We start from the raw sequence: 24,023 nt of genomic DNA, 5'->3' as shown, positions 1-24,023 counted from the left end.
TGGCACACTGCAGTTCGGAGTGTCCCCTGGCAAACAGAGTCTCCTGTGGCCGCTGTGAAGGCCACTTGATCACCTTCTCTCATCTCCGCCTCCATTAACCCGCAGGTCACCACAGCGCCCAGCCGGGGCAGGGCTCCCGCAGGTGACAGCTGCTTTCCTATAGCCACAGACTTCACCTCACGGGGCCGGCTGCGAGCGCCCCAAAGCCGGCGGCTCCTCGCTGAGGGTGCCCCCGTACCTCGCCTCAATGCCCCCGGAGAAACTTCTCGTCCCCCCTTCCCCAAAAAATCCCCGAGGGACCCGGCGGCGGCGGCGGGCGGGAAGCGGCTCCCAGCGGCCGCCGCCTCTCCCCTCCCTCCGCAGCCCCCCGGGCTCCCTCCCCGGCCCCCCTCAGCTTGAGGGACGAGGGAAGGAGGGAACCGAGCGCTGCAGGTGCTCGGGGGGATGGCGGCCGGCGGGCAGGAGGCGGACAAAGGGCGGCCCCCGGCAGCACGCACGGCGGGGCGCTGACAAAAGGCAGCCGCCGGCCCCCCGCTACCCACCCGGCCGCGGGCGGGGCCCCGCGGCGCCTCCCTCCTTCCCTCCCGGCTCTGCCTTCTTCTCTCCCACTCGCCCGGGCGAGCTCTGGAGCGCCGGCGGCAGCGGCCACCGGGTCCTGGGGCAGGGCGCCGAGGTGAGTGGGGGCCCCCCGCCCGCCTCCGGGGGAGCGCCACCATTTTGTGGGGGGCGGCGGCGGCTGCGGGGCTGAGGTGGGCGCCGCGGGGCTGGGTCTTGTCCCGGGGGGGGGGGGTCGTCCCGCATCTCCCCTTCTCTTCTCTTCCCCCCTCGGTTTTGGTGGCGGCGGTGGGTTTGGGATGCGAGGAGAGGAAGCGAAACAAAGGCGAGCGCGGTGACCTGCGTGGAAATACACGGATAACAGGCTGAGGGATGCGGTGGGCGCTGCGGGATGCTGAGCCAGCGCCTCGGGGGCTGTCCCGCCTCAGCCTCCCCTACCCCTGGGTTTCCCAGCGAGGCGGGTGCCCTGGGTTTTGTAGGGAGCATCCCGACAGCGGAGACAAAGCCGGCGCTGGAGTGAAGATGTTTCAAACGGGCGGGCTCGGCGGCAGGCGTCCCCCGCGGCGGCTGAGCAGGCGGGCTGCAGGATGGGAGCGAGCCGCGTGTGCTGCTTATTTACTTCCACCAGGGCTGGGCTATCAAAACAAACGGGCCACTTGTGGTGTTTATAGACTCGGGTTTTTCCCCCCTGACTTCTGCTTCTTCTTGTGTCTGCAAGAGGAAGGAGGCTTAAGTGTTTGCAATCCAAAAGTCAGAGAGCAAGATGTGTTTAAAGATTTTTTTTTTCCCCTGAAAGCCTTACAAAAGAATGTAAAACTCTTACCTTGATAGCCCTGACTATCTTGCCTCTTGCAAGCCTTTTATTTCATTTTTAAAAGTGAGCTTCTGATTTCAGAAGGACCGAGAATGCAAACAGCAAAGGCTTGGAAAGCAAATAAAAAGAAACCAAATACATGTATTTCCTGAAAGACCTCCTCCAGCTTGCCTTTTTATGATGGTCTTCGACTGCTTTTTGGGGTGTGTCAGCACACATACAGCCTTCCTGGAGCGGGGAGCGGAGCAGTCAACATAACCTTCAGTCTCGGGGTCTCAGTTTTTAAATGCGCTCACTGAGCACGGGTTGGTTAGCGTGGTGAAAAACAAAGCATACAACGTTAAACGCAAATGGACGTCTGTTTAAAAATGTCATGCAAGTAGGAAGGGCAAGGCAAAAAATTGTTTCGGACCACAATTCAGGAGGGTACTAGAACACGCTCCTGATAAAAGTTGTAGGGTAGAGAGGACTGAGCACTCTCTTAGCACTTGTCGGTGTCATGGGTAATTTCTTGTGGTTCAGGCCTGGCTGCTAGCACACAACCCTCTTTTCTGCCCTTATCCCTTCTGTAGGGAAATTGGGGCACTTCCACGCAACTTTCTTCTGTTGAACTAGGAAATTCTTGTGCTTCAGGTGGTTTCCAGAAGTGACAAGTTTCACTGATTCAGGACCGGACTATAGAGAAGTTGTTACAGAGGTTGCGTAGAAAAGCTTTGTTTGTTTGTTTTATGACAAAATATCTGTAAAGTCAGTCCTGAAGGTAACCACCTGTGTGCACTGCTGGGGCTCTGCAGGAGGTTCAAAACAGCCACCGGCTTAATCATCCTAAAATGTACACTTACTTAAAACTCTTTATTCAGTGCCCCTTTCAAGATGAAAGTTGTTGTCGATTGCCATTTCTAACAAAATTACCCTGCTGGGTAAATCTATAAGAACTTCATTAGGAAGCATTCAGCATGGTTACTCAACAGCAAATTAAATCCCAGATAGATCAGAAGGAAGCCTACCGCTCCTTTCCTAAAGGGTCTCCTTTGTCTTGCACGGCTGCCCAGCAAATTGCGGCAGGGGAGGTTTCGTGAGACTCGGCAAACCGCAGCCGGGCGGGTTACAGTAAAAGGCTGAGCGCTGCAGCTACGGGGCTCGGGATTTTTTTTATGGGCTCTTGCAAAATGCTTTTGACCTCTGCCATGCAGGGGTCGGGAAGGAGGAGGAAGAGAAGGGACTCGTGGAGCAGTTCTGTGGTGAGCCCTTTGAAAATGGACACCTCGTACGCGTTTGTCGGCGGGTCCGTGGGATGAGGTGACCCAAGCCATCCCTCAGGGACCGCTGGCCTCCAAGCCGGGGAGGGCGCGGGCGTGCTGCGCTATGTGGTCGCTGACCAAAGGCGCTGTCCCAGGAGCTTTGTCCGGAGAGAGGTCTTTGACATTCCAAACACTGATGTTCCAGAGCTTGTTTCCATGATAAATAAGTGCAAAATAAACAGAACATGCCATGTATTTACTGACGTATGGAAAGTAGTGTCTATTTTGTTTGTTTCAGCTGAGTTACCCGAGGAGTTAGGGTTTGCGTGCTTGGCCTTGGGCACCTCCGAGTCAAAGGAAAGCCTTTGCACAGGGTAGTTTCATGATGATGGCAGCGTCTTGCATTTGTTGTGGCTTTGCACGTGCAGGACTAACACGGTGTGTTGGAAATTCAGGCTTCTCATGAGAACAGGTCTCACAAGGAGAGATTTGTCGGTGTTTAAAATACGGGGTGAAGCACCCAGCCGCCTCACCCTGCACAAAGTGCTGCGGAGCTCTCTCAGCATCTCTTGTGTGTCAGGCTTATTTTAAAAATGAGGCATAGCTTGTCATTCCCTGGGGTTTTGAGGAAAAATCTCGGAAGTGTGATCCAAGTGGAAACAGATACAGACGAGCAGCTCTGAAGGGACGTCAGCTGCTCTCCGTTGTGTTTCAGAGTCTCGACGCGTCACGCCGTGTTCGGGCCGGTGTGGTTAGCTGGCTTCTAAGGGATGGGACGAGCAACGAGTGGCAACGACAACTTTGCAGCGTGGGGGCAGGAGGAGAAGAAATGTAGATGCCTAATTCTGAAAGCTCAGTTTTCAGGAACGTAGGTGGCTTGGTGGGAGTTCTAAAGACTAAGGAAAAAATGGTTTTGCTAATAATGATCTCTAGGCAACAAGAACCCCGTAAGGTGGTGCTTTTCTCACATTCACATTAATGTTGCTCAGAGTCTGATTTTCATTGTTTGTATTCACTGAAAATGGAGGTCTGTCACCTCCACGGACATGAAGTTTGCACAAAACGGACAGCAAGACGCTTCACGGGCCCGGTATCTTACTAAACTTGAGGGCCTTTGTTTTTTCCTGTGATGGACAGAAGTGGAAATGCCTCTTGTATCACGTCCAGACTTCTGAGGGACTTGAGATATGGTTCACATGAGGACGCTTGCAGCTGGTGGGGAGGAAGTTCCAGCTTTGTCCGTGTTTCATGTCACACTTGCAAGAAGCTCTTCCCTTGCCCTCGCGCTCTGCTGTGAGGGTCTGGGACCAGCACAGTGCCTACTGGAGCCTGTAGCTCTGGAAATGGAAGCAAAATTTGACAGTTTATGTGATATTACTCTGTCACGTACCTGCAGGGTGCTGTAGGGATGATGTGATGTGTGTTTATCTGCTCCTTCCTTTTGTTAGATCTCTTAAAATCCGATACACGATTCTGGAATAACTAACAAACGATAAAATGTTCTTGTGTGGCTGCCCCAAGAGGAGGAAGAAAGACAGCTGAGGGACTTCCAGCTAAACTTGTGAGTGTTCCTCAAAAGAGAAATGGTTGCCTGTAAGATGAAAAATTGAATTAATAAGAGAGCATTTCTCTTATTAAATGTGTTTGATTTTCTTCTTCCTTTGAAGAGGCCTCAGTTTAGTGCTTGCTAAATAGTCTTGCAGTTTCTTTGAAACTGGCATTTCCTACATAAGTCCACTGATGATTTCTAATGCTTCGTGGAAGCCTTTTAAATAAAAAATGAGAACGTTTATCTTGAAGGACTTCTTAGTACCCAATTTAAATGTTGATCACAGTAAAGCTCCAAATGAAAAATAAATTAATCTTTAAATTGATTTTCTTTTAAAAAAATGTAAGGGTATTCTGCAGGCCCTGGAGATAGAGAGGAGAATGGCCGCGGTTTTTATGCTATTGCTCTTTTCCTCCTCTTTCTGAGCAAAATGCGGAAGGACTTGGGAAGGGCATGAGTAGGAATACAGTATCTGCACAGGCAGAACTTGAGTAGTTTAAAAGGCATTAATAAAATCCCATTAATGAAATCTGGGGAATTTTGAAGGGCCATGAGTCAAGTGGGATCTTAACATGGGCATCTCAGTTTAATGTCTGAATTTAGGTGGGAGGCATCTAGGCTGTAATCTAAATGTACCTCATGTGTTTTGCGGTTTCCCCGTGTATGGTGCAAAGGGAAGAGCAACCGGCCGGTACCACAAAGCACAGAAACTGTAGGGACTGCTGCATCCCAAATACATCAACTTAAAATAGTATTCTCATCAGAACAGTATTGTGTAGGTTTAAATACCATTCCTTGTATTTGAATCCATTCTGAAATAAAGAAACCTGACTTAGACCCATGCAGACGCTGGCGTCCTCTTCAGTGCAGTTTTGGGGCAGAGACCCGCAAGGCGTACCAATAGGCTCCCCATTCCTTCAGCGGGGCTTCCCCCTCTGTCGATATGGTAGCACGGACCGTGTTTAAGGCAGCTTGTTCAGGTCAGGTAACATATTAAACATTTTAAGGGTGTTGGAACGAAGTGTCATTGTGTTTATGGAAAACCAGGGTGTGAAATCTCAGTAGGTGCTAAAATAGGACCAGTTTTGCCCGTATATTTTTTTCCCTAGGGACTTAAACAAAGCAATGATGAAGGTGTGGTAAAACACGGCAGGGATTAAACCTGGCGTGAGGTAATTCACAGGATAATCTGAAAATATCAGAGATACGGTCTTCGAAGAGAAATATGTTTATATGTCCATGATATACCTGCCTGCAAATACTGCCCTGCCTAAATACCCACTGAAATAGGTAAAGAAATCCCACCAAATAGCAGCAGCAGCAGCAATCTAGTAAGAGAGACTGGACTGGGACCAGCAGGGGCACTGGGAAGAGCCCGGCGCAGCCTGGTTTGTTGTGCAGAGGTGTGCGAGGCAGATTTAACTGTCCCGGTGACGTGGCTGCAGACGATGGATGTGAGCCTGTGAGGCAGCTGGGTGCCCTATGTCGCCGGGCTACACCTGAAGGTAATTATTAACTGCTGCCTTTGTGGTGGTGTCGTTGAATTCAACGGGGATTTTGGATGGGAAACAAATTCGGTGAAGTGTGTGGGGGCAGAGGGATAAGTGAGTGGGAGGGTGGCGAGCCCTACCCAGCGGTCACTCAGAAGCTGGCCCCCGTCACGGGGGTAGCACAGAGCTTTTTACACGGAGTTCACGGTGCCCAGCACGCCCGCCGTGGTCCTGGAGACGGCGTCCTTCCCAGCCTACGGCACATGCCAGAGCTGTACCAGAGCTCTGCCTTTTTTGTACAGCAGGAGGAAACTGCCATGTCCACCACATGGACTCTGCCAGGCCCTGGGTGTTGCTGCGTGTGCTTTTATTTATTTTTTTTCCTTTTTTTTTTTCCCAAAAAAGTATGGAAAACATATGCAGTGATTATAGTGATTATGCCCTCTCATACATTTCCCAGCTTTTTGGCGCGTGGTCCTGAGCTGTTGGCTGAAAAAGTTCACGTTACTGCTCTTAAAATCAAGAAAATGAGTGGGTCAGGAAACCTAATTAAATGAGAATTAAGGTCAGAAATGTGTGTCTCTTGCTGCGTGTTTCAATATAATTATTTCTGATGATCTTCAGGCGTTCCCATTCCTTAACGAAAGGCAATAAATGAGAATTTTATTCGTAATTTGCTGATCACTCAAGCGTAGATCCACATGCATTTTTGGTTCCCCTTTCATAGGAGTGGGGGGAAAATCCACTGCAACTTTGAGATTTTTTTCTCTTTCAGAGCAGATTCTTGCTTTCTAGGGGGGAAAAAAAGAAGTTCAGGACCAGAAAACTTCAACCTTTGCTAAGTGGCTTTAAGAAGAGAAATCTATTTCATGTCTCATGGGTAATTGAAAGAAATCCCGCAGAACTGAAATAAAAATCTGTTGAAGTGCTGTGAAGTATTTCTTTCTTTAAAACTCCGGTGTGCGTGCTGCTTCATTACGTGTGCACACTTTTTCCCAGTTGCATATAGCACATCATACGCTTGCAGAAGTAGATGCAGCGTAAAAGTAAATACTGTTATTTACAAGCAGTGTGTGCTTTAGTGCAGCTGTACCAAAACCAAACAGTTTGCTGCTGCCTGTGTGAAAACAAGGATGCGTGTGCGGGGCGCGTAAGGCAAGGCAGCTGCAGAAGAACTCAAGCAATTTGCTTTTAACTGCATTACCAGACCCCTGACAAATGTTGCAAAGCCTCAGAAGTCTGGAAACGGGAAAAGGGAAAATTGTAGCTGCTGTGCCACTGGGTAGAAGTAAAAGGAAATGGCTGTCTTTGAACTGGTAAGAAGATGATGCACCTTGCACTAATATTTAAAGCACAGTGATTTAACAGGAAATCCTCTGTCCTGTTGAAGAATTCTAATGAGAGACAGAGATGCTACAGTCCTTGGGCAATTCCTGGTAAAACAGTTGCTAAATGATGTGAGATTGGTTCTTTTTGTTTATTTTTAAACAGACAGCAGAACTCTTATATCAAGCTGCCTTTTGATGGAGTTGACTTTCTTCAGGACTATAAAGTTGTCAGCTTTAAATGCAACGTAGAGAATTCTGCATGTATCCTGGTTAGTATCTGTGGTCCAGAGGGATGCTTGTACTAGAGCAGTTAGAAACAGAGCTATCCTAGAAACACCAGGTTTTGGAACAAGTGGAGATCATGCATACAAAAAGCATTACATTTACCTGGAGAGATGTACATCTCCCCCACGTGGGCTTGGTGTTTTCTAGGTATGCTCGGAAAAGTTTGTTGCGGCTCAGTGGTTTGGGGCCTTTTTTTTCAGTGTACCCTCTGGAGGAGAGGGGAATCCACCGGTGTGGATGAGGTGTAATTTCCCGAAGAAATCACACTTTGCCAGCACTTTGCAGAATTCCCAAACACAGATCAGCAATCGTAAGCGTTTGGCAAGCTGAGGCAGTCGCTGTCGATTTATCTGCAGCTTCAGGAAGGGGAGATTTTCCTTTGTGTAAAAGAGGAAAAACACGGAGGTTCCCTGGCATTTGTGTATGCAAATTTAGCAACCTGCAGGTGTTTCGGCGCAGCTCCTCCCTTACCTGCGGGCACAAATCAGGCTGGTGATGAGCTCCGGCCAGGCTCGGGGCGCTGCTGCCACTCGCTCCTGCTCAGGAAGGGCAGCATCCAAGGCCCCGGGCGCTCGGTCAGAAGCCAAACCAAACCGGTCTGCGCTATCGCTCCTTCCTGCCACGCTTCCAGTGTCAAGGCTTCCTTCAGTTAATGTGTTTATTAACATTTCTAACAGTAACTTCAGTTCCCCGTACTGTGGGAAGCGTTACATCGTTTATAATCCCTGTGTTGTTTTGCTTTTTGACAGCTCGTGTTCTTTCACCTAGTCAAATTGGGTTTCAGAGGGTGTTTTAAAGACAAATATTGACTTGTTCTGCTGAAAATACAGAGGGATATTTATATTTTTTGCCTTTATACGGTTGATACTAAGATTACACATAATTTGATTTTTGTATATTGTTTTTTTGTGTGTCTGATTTGCTCACGGACCTATTACGGGGGTCTCTTGAGGTTTTTATTTGGATACACATCATGAATAGCTATTATTTACTAATGCGACACCACATATGGTTATTATAAACCTCCTATTTCTTGTTTTCTTCAAATAAAATCAAACGTACCAGTAATCTGTACATGACTGTCAAATGTTTGAGGATTTCCTTTTAAGTAGGTAGGGTTTTGGTTTTTTTTTGTCACTTCTTGCCGCAAATGATTTTCTGTTTGTTTTCAAATTACAGAAATCAACTCACAGCCTTTTCATGTCTGACTACTGGTATTGGAGGTTGGTCCCGTGCAAAGAAACTGGAAGCTGCAACTGTTTTGCGACGGGCAATCAGTCTAATGAGGAGAAAGAAGAAGATACGAACCATCAGGTTGTGGTGTCAGACATCATGCAGCTTGTGCGAGACAAGCAGGAGGTGCCAGAAAGCACAGCAGGTGAGAAAAATATGTTGTATTTTGAAAACTGTCCTGCTGGCTGCCAAACTGTACTAAGGAGGGGACCGATGGCTTTGAGAATTTTAGCAATGGTGTAGCATCACTTGAGATGAGAACGGGGCGGGGATAAAATAAAGCAATAGCCAAATATTCACTCAGAGGAGGGCGATGTCAGCACAAAAATAAATGTTTAGTAGCATCCAGTGAAGAGTGAAGATTTTTACTCAGGAGTACTGATCCTTGTCATAAGGAATTAAAATAATTGCATAAAGTAATTGATTAGCAAAAAATAGTCATCCCACAGAAACCTGACCTACCTTCCCTCCTGTTTTAAAATCCTGCTCTAGAGAAACTGCTCAGAGAAGCAAGAACACAAACCTCTGCACTTTATCATACTGTTTTTATTGCTTTGATCCGTAAGCAGGAGAAAAATATAGTGAGTGCTAGTATATAGTGACAAGGATTAAGAATTAATTTTTTCCAGTACTATGTTGTATTTACCTATGAAGAAGATTGTTACTTTCATATCTGAATGAAGTGGCCTTTGCCTTGGTACAAATGTAGGTGGAATATAATGCTGTAATTTGATAAACCTTTTACGTCTGATAGCAATTGATCTTTATTAATACATATTCCTTTGGTTTTATTAAATTAAAAAAAAAAAAAACAACCCTCCTAGGAGATCAAAAAATACCTGCAGATATTCATGCAAACCTCTTTAGCTAGAAAGATGATCCAAAACCGGAAAGGTGAAATCCACTAAAATGCAGTTTTGCATTTATTATACAATTACAAGGCAGGATATGACTCCTTTGTAATAAAAGCAAAAAAGTGGTTCTTTCAGCCTCGATGAGCTGATGATGCTGGTGCTAGTACAGAAGAAAACAATTCATATTCTGCTGTGGCTTAGAAGGAAGCAGTTATTAGAGTAAATGTTTTATTCATGTGTTAGTGAGGTCTCAACCAGGATGCAACACTTCTTTTGAGGTCAACAAAGAAAGATGCAAAAAAACTCTTGCAGAAATTCCAGAGAAAGATGTCAGGATGGTCAGAGATTGATGAAATACTACTTCTGTGGAAATCATGCGTATCTAGACTAAAAGAGAAAAGTGGAATGGAGAGAGAATGCATACTCTGACTTTTATGGTGGAGATCTTGGATATCTTTGTGAATTAAGGGAGAAGGTGAACACTTACGTGGTTTCATTTTCTTCTTGTCCATATCTAATAGAATAAGGATAGGGAAATGCCCATTTGATTTCTGCAGAGAAGGTTTAGACTGTTTAAGAGCTTGTATAAGTCTCTAGCATATTATTAATAAAATCTCCAGTGAAACAAACTGCTGCTATTAGTGGCCTGGGTGTACTCCTCTCAGTGCTTTGAGCTAGGCTAGGAGATTTTGAGAATTTTTTTTCGTGTGCAACACTTCTGTGATGGAAGAACAAACAAACAAGGCCTGGGAAGGCAGGCCTGGAGTATGAAGTTAGAGGAAATGTAGTTCTGTCTTGTCATCTAAAGGATTAAAATGGAAAATTGCTAGTCTTCCTCTCTAGAAATTTGTGGTAGAGCTGTGTTAGGTTTAGACTAAGGTACGTGTGTATTCTCTGTTGATGTAACAGCAAATCAAAGGTTGAGTGGTTGATCTACAAAGGAAGCTCATAAACTGCACAGATCAGAGTGAATGCAGTGAAAGCAGACCAGGAACTGAGCGGGTTTTCGTACTTACGTAGACATGGGACTACCTGTAATAACCTGCACATACTAGGCTATGCTTATTTCAGCTTTTAGCTATGGTTGCTGGCTTTCTGCCACTGGAGTCCATGTAAAAGCCTCTTTTAGTTAAAGAGGTCCTGGACTAAGTTTCCTGGTCCAAGGTGTAGCAGAAATGTAGATTTTTCATTGACGTTTACATCCATGCCTGACTTGACAACTGAATTGGAGGCCATTGATCAAAACTGTAATGCACTTGATACTATTCTTTATGCCTGGAAAAGGTGGGGCATAGTTTTCGAAATATGTACATTTGTTTTCTTTCAATTTGTAGAAGAGAATGGTGTAGACCAGGAAAGGAGCTTTCCTAGAACTAGGCATGAGAAACTTCGTTGCAGATAATTTTCTGGTAAAGTTGTTGAATTTTAAGTTCAGTCTGAAAGCTCTTCGTGTGTCATAACTGATATTGTTGCTAGTATCAGGGATTGAATGAATCATTGTGTTTATGGCCATTTTGTTGAGTTTTGACTTGTAAGAAATCATGGTTCTTTATTAATACAATCTGCATGTTAATATTTTCTGAATTCATCGAGGGACTGCTAGAAAGAATCTGCTCTGAAAAGAACTACAGTGGCATAACATGGTAAATATAGTGGGCAATTTGCATGTTGGGTAGTTAAACTTGATGGGTGGTTGTTTTGCTTTAGTTCTGATACTTGTTCAGATACTTCTCTCAGGAAAAGAAGCTGCTATTTTTGTGATTGGTAAAGAAAGCTGTAGTGCCTTGCTCTGTGAAGCCAAGCACCACAGTCTGGTGGGAAGAAGAGGAGAAAGAAATGCTGCTGGAGAAAAAAAAATACTGCTGTAGCAATGTTACTGGAGTCTTTTCACTTCTCTATTTTTGGCTTCTGTAAGCAAATGTATGGGTCTTAATCTCCCATGCAGCCTAATAATACTGCGGGATGGAGAGCATCTCGCTGCTCTTCTTAGTTAAACCATATGTTACTGCTGCTGAAGTTTTAACGCCTCTGTTCCCTCCCCCTCCCTAGAAACTCATCTGCTATGCTATTGATACTATATTAATAGCAATATTTTTACTGCAATGGTTTTCTAGAAGTTATAATTAAGATCAGGTCTTCCTTGTGTCTGGGAGTTTACACATTTTTGCTGGAGAACATTTTGCATCTTGTAAGGCTTAAAAGCCTAGCTTGAAAACAATAGCTGAGGGAACATGCAAAACGCAGCTTGAAGCAGAGCATAACCGAGATGGAAGCACAGAATCCTAGAATATCCTGAGTTGGAAGGGATCCACAAGGATCATCGAGTCGAGCTCCTGGCTCCACACAGGACCACCCCAAAAATCAGACCCAATGTCTGAGAGCATTGTCCAAACACTCCTTGAACTTCGTCAGGCTCGGTGCCGTGACCACTGCCCTGGGGAGCCTGTCCCAGTGCCCGACCACCCTCTGGGTGCAGAACCTTTCCCTGGTACCCAATCTGAATGACAGCGTCCAACTGAGTTGTGTGTGCTATTGCCTCGATGCAATTTGTGTAAGACATCATTCTCATTCTTCTCTTTGGAAGGGGCTGGAAAATAGAAAGAGCATGGAGAAAGGATGCAGTTGTGGAAGACAATCATGAATCATTAAAAAATATATATATATATATATATATCCGATACATCTATCACTTCTCTGTGCCTGTTCTGTTGTTCTACCTGGTCAGTACAGGACTTCAGGAGCGTTGTGCTTGGAGGCGTGTTAACATATCAACATTTTTTTGCTTGGAGCTATTCTCCTCTGAAGATGTTCTCCTTGAAACAGTTGTCACCCTTTTTGTTTGCTTGCTTGCTTGTTTGCTTTTTCTTCAGTTCAGATTTATTTGGAGTGTGATTTTTTTCACACTTTTTTTTAACCTCCTGCCATGATGCTAAAGCAATTGTAAAGCAGGGGGAACCTTACAGTATTTGTGTTACAAAAATTTTTCTAGTGTAATGTCTTAGGAACCATAACTGCTGTTGTTGTAACAAACAGAAACGAGGGTGCTACAAACAAAGATTTTACAAAAACGGGGATTATCATGACTGCCCAGGTTTTGAAGAATCAGGTATACAGGTGGTTGCTGATCCTGAAATCTGAAGTTTCTTTGATCCAAACTTATCTGAGAAGACATACTCAGTAAGTAAAAAATATTTTCTAAACATTTTAAATTATTAAATGGATGTATTTTTTGCCATTTAAAATGATTATTAAGATTTTTATGAGAAATTAAAACGCAGCTGAAAAGATAGGTGAATATGTGATATGCCAATTCTAACAATTGTAATTGTGCTGCAAAACAAATCATCAGGTGTCGCATTCACAGGCACTCAAAATGCTCCTCTGTTACATTCACATGCTCTTGGAAAGAAACATGCTTGGTATCATCTCAAAGTCTTAAATTGCATTGTTTTGCATATATAAACACCTTTACGGTCCTACTGAATGGCATTACTGAAATGGTCATCTTTGAATTATATACTTGTTAGATCATCACTGTCTGGAATAGTTTGTTCAAGTTACATTAGTAAGACCACTGATAGCTTATCACCCGTGTCAGAAGGGGAGGGGGATAAAAAAAGGCAAAACAAACAGTCTCTTAAACACTTGTACATCCTGGCAACTCCAGTTATACCCTGAAATCCTTAATTCCCCCACTGCTGCTAGCCACAACTGCATAAATAAAATATTTTGGTAGTACTGTATGAGAGAAACACTGTAGGCATTCATTATTTTAATGGCACTGTTACAGGTTAAGTGAATCTATTCAGAAAAACAGTAGCTAATGCTGTTTCAATCAAGTCCATTCTATTCCTTAATGTCTACAAATACAACCTTTTAAAAGTCTTAACTAAAATATAAGAGATAGAAGATGATTCTGATGGTAGCTAAAAGAGTGACAGGATTAAATCATTGTGTTTCTGAGGAGAAAATACAATATATGCATATATTTATACAATATATTGGCAAAAATCCTTTATTCTTGGAATTGTTTTACATTGCCCAAGATGTTGTATCATACTTGAAATTGTATTGGAATTTTAATTTGCAAGGCTGTACACATTACACCATACTTCAAGTAACTCCTTAACAGAAAGCTTTCTCAGCAGATTACTTACAAGCTAGAGTAATACAGCTAACCAGTATATGTAGATAATGAGGCTATAAATATCATACCAAGTATTGTTGGTGGGATTTTTTTTTTCATAAACTAAAACAATTTGTCAAGACAAAATTTGTGAGGCGTTCAGAGATTCCTGTTTTAGAATTCCATATGCGGCTCCAAAAAGACTGCTTTTACCATGAGTGACAACATCGTGGTGTAATCTGATTAACATTGGTACGTCTTCTGTGGAACAAAGATGGTGTTAAAAACTTCTGAAGCTGTCCACACAGATGCTAAATAGCCCGTGACCTTTCTTGCCTTTAAAAATAAACCGATGAGGAGTCCCTAAGCTGTAATATACAAGCCACTTAGGGATACATGGTCCGGTACAGAGCTGGGAGCTATCGCTATCACTGGTGGTATCTGATGTAATGCTCAAGGGGGAACTCGGAATCTTTTTTATTTTTGGTGAATGTAAAACTGGGATTACTCTAACTGTTGGCAGAGAAGGGTGTTTGGCGCTACACTTCTCTTTGCCTGCCTGATGGCAGTGGGTTGGCACTAAAGGACTGGCTGGATTTTCCTTTGGGATCTTTCAAGTATATCCGTGTTGAGCTTTCTATTTGGCACTAGTAATTTGATATGAGGTGCACGCCCAATTAAGATATATATTATGTGTGCACAGTTCATATTTCTTAGTTTTCAAGGCTATTTTCTTACAACAGAACTCAGTTTTATAAGCAGATCTCTTTACAGGTCCGTTCCTTTCCCAACCACTCTGGGACTGCTGTCAGATTCAGCACACGTGTCTGAGCAAATGTTTGTATATGTTTATTAGCTAAAAGGCCTGCTTTTCACTAAAACTGAATTTCTATTGAAGGAATTTGACAAATTCATAGTTTAACTCCTCAGAATTAGATGTGTTCAAAGCTAATTGGAATAACCTGTCTAAGAACGTGAAAAGGAGAACATTTGCATGGTAAACTTCATCTGTTTTGTGTTTCTGCTACAAGTAATAGAGCAATGAAATGCCAGCTTGATTAAAATCGGCAGGAGTCTAGTCAGGATTTTCATCTAAGTCTTGAGCAGTGCAGGTTAACTAGCCTCTTAAATGAAATTAATATTAAGCATCTTACTGTAATTCCTTCTTTCCTGGGAATTACAGCAAATATGGAATATATTAAAATAAATTCTTGTTCAGCTAGCAGCACTCAGCTCAAGAAGTTAGTGCAGAAAAACTCTATTAGTGTGAAAAGGCATTGCCAGCTGAAAAATGAGCTACAGGGAGGTATTTCTGTAATGTCAGCAATAACTTTGAGAGAAAGAGTGTGTATGTATGTGTGCCTATATACGTATATAATTCAATGCCACACATGATGAATTTCCATGGCATTGCAGAATCATGGAATCATCTAGGTTGGAAAAGACCTTTAATATCATAAAGTCCAACCATTAACCTGACTTTGTGAGTCCTATCACTAAACCATACCCCTTGGTGCCACATCCACACTTCTCTTAAATACCTCTTGTGAATGGATGCCAGCCAGACTGAACGCCGTTCACTGTGGCAGTTTGAGCCCAGCCATCCAGCCAGTTCTTCACCCAGCAAACAGTGCACCTGTCCAAGCCACGAGCAGCCAGTTTTTCCAGGAGAATGCTGTGGGAAACAGTGTCAAATGCTTTACTAAAATCCAGGTAGACAACATCTATAACCTTTCCTTTATTTACTGAGTGGGTCATCTCATCATAGAAGGACAGCAAGTTAGTCAAGGTCAGACTGACAGGCCTGTAATTCTCTGGATCCTCCTTCCTGCCCTTCTTGTAGATTGGAATCACATTCATGAAATCACAGAAGGGTTTGGGTTGGAAGGGACCTTAAAGCCCACCCAGTTCCAACCCCCTGCCATGGGCAGGGACACCTCCCACCAGACCAGGTTGCCCAAAGCCCCATCCAGCCTGGCCTTGAACACCTCCAGGGATGGGGTAGCCACAGCTTCTCTGGGCAGCCTGTGCCAGTGCCTCACCACCCTCTTGGTGAACAATTTCTTCCTAATGTTTAATCTAAATCTACCCTCTTTTAGTTTAAAGCCATTAGCCATTGTCCTGTCACTACACCACCTGACAAAGTCCCTCCCCAGCTTTCCTGTAGGCCCCTGTTAGGTACAGGAAGGCCGCTGTAAGGTCTCCCCGGAGTCTTCTCTTCTCCAGGCTGAAACCTTCAGTCAACTGGGCTCTGCCCGGTTAGCCGGATTTGCTGATAAACTATTAAAAGCGGCTTGGCCTGCACTTCTGCCAGCGACTACAGTACCCGTGAATGAATCCTGCCTGGCCTCCAACCATCACATCGCCCACAAGTCCTTCCTCATTTGCAAACAACAGGTCAAGTAGGGCACCTTCCCTAGTTGGCTCTGTCACCAACTGTGTCAGGAAGTTATCCTCCACACGCTCCAGGAATCTCAGACTGTGTGCTCTCTGCTGTGTTGTATTTCCAGCAGACATCGGGGAAGTTGAAGTCCCCCATGAGAACAAGGGCTAGCGGTCATGCAACTTCTAATTGCTTATAGAATATTTTACCTACCTCTTCATCCTGGTTGGGTGGCCTGTAAGAGGATCCCAACGTAAAGTCTGCGTTACTGTCCCTTCCCCTGACTTACCTAGAGACACTCGACCCTTTCATCACCTTTGCCCAGCTCCATGCAGTCAAAGCAATCCCTAACATCCAGGGCTACCCCATCTCCTCCTTCTCTGCCTATTTCTCCCAAAGAGCCTGAAACCATCGATCCCAACACTCCAAATGCTGTTTGCTTTCTTGCCTGTATGGATATTCCATAAATTAACAGAGAAAGAATGCAGCTTTTTGAGTAACAATGAAATTGGTGGTAAACAGTGTTGCCTGAAATTACTCTGAGCCCTTATTAACTGCAAGTCATCTTCTCTCCTTTTTTTTTCTTTTTTTTTTTTTTTTTTTTTTTCTTTTTTGGCCAGGCCACTAAGATAATCTTCAGGAACCTGTTGTACCATCTGCAGCCATAGTGAAGGCATGAAAGCATCTTTATTTTTTCTTTGAATTTCCCAGAGCTGGGAAGGATTTTAGGAGTTTTTCCAAGTACTGTACGCAGCATTGTTGCACTTCCTTCTACTTTCTAAATTTGGAGTTTTCTCAAGTGAAAGCATTTTTATGTTGAGTAGTGAGGTATGAAATTATTCTCTAGCAATATTTAACTAGTAAAAACTAATACAACTTTCTTGCATTTCTATATTTTAATGTTATAAAGTTATAGATGTCTTGCCATTTACTCTGAAGATGAAGCAGTAATGTTTAATTTCTCATTGAAATTAATAGCTTTTGTGATACCTCTGTATGTAATTAAACTTTCTCTTTTGATTTAAATCATGCTTCACTTTTTAGATATTCTCCATGCAAGAAGAAATATTAAATAATTGATGACACCAAAGTAAGAAAGCTTTGTCAATTCTGTTTAGTCCCTGACATAAGTACCTTTGTGCTTTTGTTGCCTCAGGTGGCTCCAAAGAAATTGGAAAAGTGGCTAAGCAGAAGTGTAATTGAAATTCAGCAGGGGTTATGCATCTAACCTGCGTGGGCTTTCTGTAAATCCCATTTTTCTGCATCTGTAGGCAGTGGATGTCTGCATAAAGCTGCTTTATTACAATATCCAAACCAAGCAAAACTAAATTCTGTTGTAGAAACTGACTCACCCTTCTGACAGGGTAATGCATGACCTTAGACATGCTTGGAGATGTGCCTCCTGCGTACTGAAGAGCAGTCACATGGCAAGTTTAAAGTGCTTTCCCTGCTTCCACAGCAGCAGGCTGTGTGCTGGGTTTGGCCCTCGCTCCTAAGGCCATGAAGATGAGGTTGTGAGTGTTTACCCTAGGACTTACATAGAGCAGCAGAAACCCTCCAAGCTACGAGTTTTCTTGTGCTGCCTTATTTTCTCTCAGCATCACCAATACATCCTTAGGGTAAAAAGCGGTGGGTTAGATTGATCAACTGGCTTCCAGCTGGACCATTTATTATGGAAATGAATTGCTTTGCCTCTGTTCTGGGCAATACCCAGATTAGATTTTGGGTTCACTTGCTGCCTCTGGCTCTGGGGAATTTCTTGGGGCTATTTTACACAGATGATGAAACAGATACTCAGATTTGCTGTACTTACTGCACACTCATCGCGTTTAAAAAGTCAAACTGTCTCTGCATATGAGAGTGGTTTGATAATAGAAATACTGGAAAATAATGAGATAAACTATCTACGTTTTTTTCAAGTCTATTTTTGCATTTTGTTGCGACTACCACAAGTGTTTATGTCCAAAAAGCAATGTAGGTAGAAACCTTCCTACTGTTGAAAATATGCAGCTATCAGGGAGCTCCTATTGTTCATTATTCCCAGGTACAAACTGCAGCCTAGCTGCATGCTGCTGCGGCCACGTTTCTTGGCTGTTGAAAATTATTCTGGTTTAGAGTTGACTAAAATTGGTTAAACAGCCAGCTGTCAAAGGGAAGCCTAAAGCTAAAAGATACAGTGTTTGTTTTAATTGCTAGGGGCTAAAGAGAGTTTATTTAATTTGGGCTTGCAATTTAAGTTACTTAATGCACAGCTTTATTTTCTCAGCTCAGCTTATCAGATCTGCTTAAGCCTGTTTGTTGATCATAAGATACATTAGAAAAATTGTGATTCTTTAAAATTATTTGTTGCACATGGTTAGACTATTGCTTTTAATCTTCAAACATCATCTAAACCGATTGTTGAACAGTTAAATATATTTTCCATTGACTGTTACTAAACAACATATGTGGAGGGAGTAAGGAAAACTGATTTTGCATCTGGAGTCGGTCAGTGTAAGCTCACAGCTGTCAAATTGTTGTGCCCTGTTTTGCAAAGGCTTATCTGGGGAAATGTACTTCTGCTAATTACTACATGTGTGGAGCAAGGGGAGCCCTGCTGCGTGTGTGACTTCTATCCAACCATCAACTTGGTGCGAACGGCTACACTGAAGATGATGGATTGACTCAGTTTCCTTTTGGGAAAGCAGCAGCGGAAAGTAAGATGCCTGGGATTAACTGCTGCCAAGGAGAGCGGCCCAAAAGGTGAAGCTCCCAGAGAAATCACATCGGTATCATTTCTGCTGAGGTTTCTGGGAGGTGGGGAATGGGTCTTTGAAAAGCTAGGCAGTCTTCCCAGCAGCTGCTCTTTCCAGTAAGGCGTGTGGATATATACATGAGATCATGTGTGTGCAGAGAAGGTATTAGGGACCTTTATAGTGCTGCTTGGGCTTGCCAAAAAATCTAAGTGGACCACAGCTAGTGGGCGTAGAAGCAGAATCAGCTCTCTTAATGCAGCCCGAAAAACTCTTTACTAGCAGTGTATACACAGAGTTTTTTCTTCCCACAAAAAATCCTGAAAGTTTCCTTTTCCACATGAGCAGGGCTTAAAGTCAGAGGAGTGGGGAAAAATTCTGCAGAAATGCCCCATTGCACATGTTAAGGATGTTGTTTAACTATTTTTCTTCTCCCTGTTATTGCTTATTTTGAGAAACACCTCTCATTTTAGAACACTTTGTAATGTATTTTGTAGAAATTTACTGTTCCATTGGTCTACTCTTGCGCAGTTCCAGCTCTGAACAACAGTATGGTGTAGCATATTGTGCGCTCCAGCATATTTAATTTCACAGAAGTTGGCTGTGCCTGCCCTTTTCACTGCTACGAAACGTATTTACATAAGAAGGCTGTAAATGAGATTCTGGAAGGTATCAGAATGGGCCATATGCATGCAGCCAGGCCTGGTCCCGGAGGGAGCAGGTGGGTTATTCTCCTGTTTTACCAACTGGGAGGGCTCCAGCAGGGATGCTGGATTGGCTTTCGCTGCACTAGGTTGTGCTCTCTGCTTCCAGGAGTATTTATACATCTAATAAATAATTGCTTGAGACGTGAAGCATGATCAGTGCTTGGAGTAGGGATCCTCTTCTCATCTGATTGCATGGGAAAAGGAGAAGGATTTGTGTAGCTGTATGAAGCCAGGCAAGGACTGTGAATGTGAATCCTAGTCTGGCCGTGTGCCTGTTAACAGGCAGATGAAACGCTGGACTCTGCAGTGGGGCAGAAGGAGGGATGAAGTTGAGCCCTTGGTCGTTGTCTTTGGCTTACTTAGATGTAGCTTGCTAGAAATTTAGGTTGTTGCGTATCCCTCTCACAAGGCCTCAAATCTTCTTGTGATCCACTTAGGGAATTTAGACACCTGGCTCTGACCTGTGGATGCCATGGTGGAAGGCCAATGCTGGGCATCGTAAGGTCAAAATCCTTTGGGTTCCCTGTCCTTAGCCTTTTATAGGTTCAAATAAGATCGTCTTGTTCCCTGTACTGTTTTGAAGAACTTTCATTTGGTCTGACCTGGCTGGCTATTAGTTACTGCTGATATTTTTTAATCTGCTAATTGTTTAACAAAGAGGGAAAACAGACTGAAAGAGCAAAAAGGAGTATAATAACATTCACTGCATGAGCTTGGAAATTGTTTGAGTATTTCTACTGGCAAAATTCCTGTCAATAGTTGTTAGCCCAGTGTATCTAATATTCCTAGAATATATAATAAAAATATCTGGTCTCCAAATGACAATAAGTCACTGCTGTTTTATTAATCTATCTTTTTGTTGGATTTGTTTTCTTTTTGGAAGGGTGAACGTAGAGTGAATGCATACTTAAAGCTTCTGTTCTTTTCAGCTCACGTTCTGCAGTGACTGCGATGCAAAAGTACATAGAGAGAGATGCCGTAAATATTTTCTGCTTCTGTGTCCAGCCCCTTAATCTCTTTACGTAAATTGAATCTTGCCCCTTGGTGTCCAGTAGATGTTGCTGTTGAATCACTGAAAGAGGAGGTATGGTACTTCATACAGACAAAAGAGGTTTAATTAAAAAAAAGAAATGCAGTGTGTATAGGTTTTTGCATTTACATATGCCAGCTTGGGAATTTGCTGTTTAAATGAGAAGTAACCATTACATGTAACACAATTACAGGTTTAATGTCCTGTGCTGGAAAGTGATTTTCTAGCCTGCATCCCTGTTATGGTTTTAATAAATATTTATATTTTGTACTCATTATAAGAAGCCTGAATCATGTCAGTCATGGTGATATCTCTATAGCATGGTACAATTTTGCAAAGCTATTCCATTACAGTAAGAATAGGCATTCCTGCAGCCTCTTCAGGTCAGCATTTGTCCCTTGGAAGCTGGGGTATTGCCAAGTCATTGGAGCACTTTTTAGGATGAAAACCCGTGATACAGGGTGTTTTTTGCATGCTTTTATTGAGGGACACAAAGCAGGGGAGGCTGGTCCCTTTGGGAGACTAAAAGAGGATAAGAGGGAAATGTTTCAAGGTAGCATGCTGTTTTTAGCAACAAAGATTATGTGTAGGGAAAGCTTTTTTTAATTTTTTTTAATTTTTTTTAACATTCAGTCTGGTCTTCTGACAAAGTTTGGGGAATAGTTTGTTATTGATTAGAATAAATGTGTGAGTAAAATTGTGAGTAAGCAACTAATCTCGCTGCTGAATTTTCTTTTGCAATGACATGGGAAAGCATCTGCAGCTATTGGTTTCCTTGGAAACAGATTCACTGCAAAAGCTAAGTGCACTGCACTAAATCTGTCAATTTTACTGCATTTGAGAAGAGTTTGACATGCACACTTGGACGTTTTTACTACGTTTGTTTCTCAAAAGCTGTGTCATTTGTGCTGTTCTCACATAAAACACGTGATCAAAGGAGATGTGCTGCATGCTTTGGATTTCGGACAGAACAACAAAGGTTGGTATTTACAAAAGTAAACATGGGCAGTGTTTATATGTATATATTTTACAGCATCTACTTTTCTGCACACTTATTTTTAAAGTCTTGTAATTTAAGCTCAATGCTATTTTTTGCGTATTGCAATCTTAGCTGTTTTTGGAGATCAGAGAGCTGCTGAAAGTAATTGCTAGTACATTTGCCTCATAATAGGATTTTGGCAGGACATTGATTTTGTTTGTAGTTTATTTAATACATTCAATGTGGGATACATATATGTGTTCTCACAGAAGAGTATTTTTGTTCTGGCTGTGGTAGGGGTATGATTTCATATATTGCATTAGGATGTTTTAGTGGTGTTTATGATTAGCTTCAACAGTTCAAGCCAAAACCAAATCTGTGCAACAGTGTGGTTTGTGCGTTTATATCAGGAAGAATTTAAGACTTTTATTTGCATTATTGTCTTTTATGAAAGAGACGTTATGTTAAGCAAGCACTAAATGAGTATTAGATTGTTTTTGACAGGTATCTTTAACATAGTTCATGTGAGTAACTGGGTCGCAAGTACATGAGATAGAAGTCACACTTGTGACTATCTTTCTGTTAGTAAAATGGTTTCCCATATATATTGAAAAAATATCCTACAGCACTGAGAAGGCTGTGCTGTATAGAAAAGCAATTTTAACCCATGTTGACAAAATGTTGGCTATAGCTTGGCAAATATTACAGAGACATCTGGCAGTGATTCCATAGTGGGATCGCTTTCTCAAATTGTCTTTAAACTGTTTCATGAACTCATTTTTCTCTCTAAAAGGAGGTAGCTGTCCATGTGAAATTATAAGGACTAAACTTAGTCATTAGGTCCTTTGCATTTAGGATTTTACTCATGAGTATTTATCAATCCTCATTTCTGAGACCTTCCTGTGCTTTCTGTCCCCCACAGATAACGTTGCCTGTCTTGGCTGAGGTGGATCTATTTAAACAAATCTTTCTCTATAAGGGACTTGAAGGGAAGTTTCCATGGATTTTCTTTTATTACTATTTTCTTTTATTACTATTTGCTTTGGGTGCTCTAGGTTAGTAATATTGCAGTAGAATACAGAGTACAGCGTGCTCTGTATACAGACTTAGCTTATTGGAGGACTGGGGATGTGGGGAGAGCAGGCAGATACACTGTCTTTTCCATAAGAAACTAGTCCTTAGTTTTAAATGCCCTATTTTGCAAATGGCAAGAGGAGAGGAAGGACAGTGACAGAAGGAGAGTAGAATTATGTCATCTGTTACCCGTGATCTCTTTTCTGCATACTGTGCTTCCCCTCCTTATTGTCACTACACAATTAAAAACGTCAAAAACTAATATAAAAATATTGACTCTGTTGTAAAGCAAATAGTGCAGTTCCTTGAACAACACTACCTAATCCCATGAAAGCAGGAAAATAAAAGTTGAACCGTATCATAACTACTGCTACTTTTTGAGAGCTTTTTGTCTGCGCTCCCTTACCGCACCGCAGCTAATGACTCTACCAGATGTCCCACTCGCACATGCACGTGGCAGCAAGGAGAAATTGGATATTTAGAAAGATGAAACGAGATAACAGTTTTTACTGGTAACATTGTGTTATGCAGAGGTTTTGGATAGTTAAAGAATATCTGACTAATGTATTTGATAACGTCATTGCAAGCATTATTTGATAGGTTATTTATTTTTATGCATTTCTTTTATTTTTTCCCAGCAGAGCATTCCAACCAAAGTTACTTGTCAATTTTTACCGTTTTAGCAGGTGCTCCTAGTAATGGCAGGTCCAGCTGTGCTAATAACCACGGATGCCAAGGTGACTATTTCATTAATGCCTTACTCAGTTTCTTTAAAGGGTCTGTCAAGGTCGTGAAGGAAGTAATGGCTTTTAGAATAATGCTAATGCAGATCAGTCTCTAGGGAGACTAGAGACTTTTTTTTTTTTTTTTTTTCCTTTTGTGCCTGTTGGTGTGGCATAGCTCAAGTTTCAAATGTTGCCTTCCAGTGCATCCTATCTGGCATCCTCAAGCCTCCTCTACACACTGCCTGTTGCGATCACAGCTTTTAAATTACGTTTTGTAATCCTAGCCTCTACTGATTTATTGGCAATATTCATCTCTGAAAATGCTCTTCCTCTTGCATATGCGGGTGGGAATGGTGAAGAGGATCAAAATGTTCCCATTCAGAGATCCAGGCATTGCCACAAAGTGTACAGGAACATGACTGGAGATTGGTCCATCATATATTTGCTGTCTTGTAAAGGGAAATACAGTACAATAATTCTTTATTTCCTTGAAATCTCTTCTAGGCCTAACACCGTGACAAAAATCACACTAAAGCACTGTAATGACAAATATATGACTGGGTACAATGAAATAGTATGCGATGCTTTCTTTTTTGCCTGACACCTTTGTGTATTTTTCCTTTACTTTCTTGGAAATTTTTGTGGACTCTGAATTTTTCATGAAGTTGTAAATTTTTTATATTGTAAATAATACCTGACTGGAATCGGATCAAAACCACCAATATAGACAAGCCCTTTGAATTGAGATATCCAAGTTCTGTGAGTCTGTCTCAGTATGCATTCAGCTAGGAGTGTTTGAGGAAACTCCGTCAAATATTACAGCTAAATCGTGATGTAGTATCTATATCTGATGAGTAAACACAGGCGGGTAAACTGCATTAGAAGTACATGACATGACTGCACAGATGCTCTGCTGAG

General features: G+C 42.7%; 1 protein-coding gene across 13 annotated transcripts in view; it reads left to right on the top strand.

Moving 5' to 3' along the window:
* Positions 1 to 551: 551 nt before the first annotated feature.
* Positions 552 to 24,023, top strand: part of MCF2L (MCF.2 cell line derived transforming sequence like) — a 161,612-nt gene continuing 138,140 nt past the window's right edge. For 5 of the 13 annotated variants that reach the window (XM_048077873.2, XM_048077871.2, XM_066990511.1 and 2 more), the window contains exons 1-2: positions 553 to 673; positions 8,442 to 8,640. In XM_048077873.2, the coding sequence (XP_047933830.2) occupies positions 8,463 to 8,640 (178 nt within the window). In that variant the 5' untranslated portion in view covers positions 553 to 673; positions 8,442 to 8,462. Of the gene's footprint in view, positions 674 to 8,441; positions 8,641 to 21,282; positions 21,307 to 24,023 lie in introns of those variants that run through there. The other 8 variants (XM_066990513.1, XM_066990512.1, XM_066990514.1 and 5 more) reach the window with 4 other exon arrangements.

Source organism: Anser cygnoides, chromosome 1 (assembly GCF_040182565.1).
Source record: "Anser cygnoides isolate HZ-2024a breed goose chromosome 1, Taihu_goose_T2T_genome, whole genome shotgun sequence".
Classification (NCBI taxonomy): Eukaryota; Metazoa; Chordata; class Aves; order Anseriformes; family Anatidae; genus Anser; species Anser cygnoides.
The sequence above is the reverse complement of the archived record's forward strand: the minus strand, read 5'-3'. Positions and strand labels throughout refer to the sequence as shown.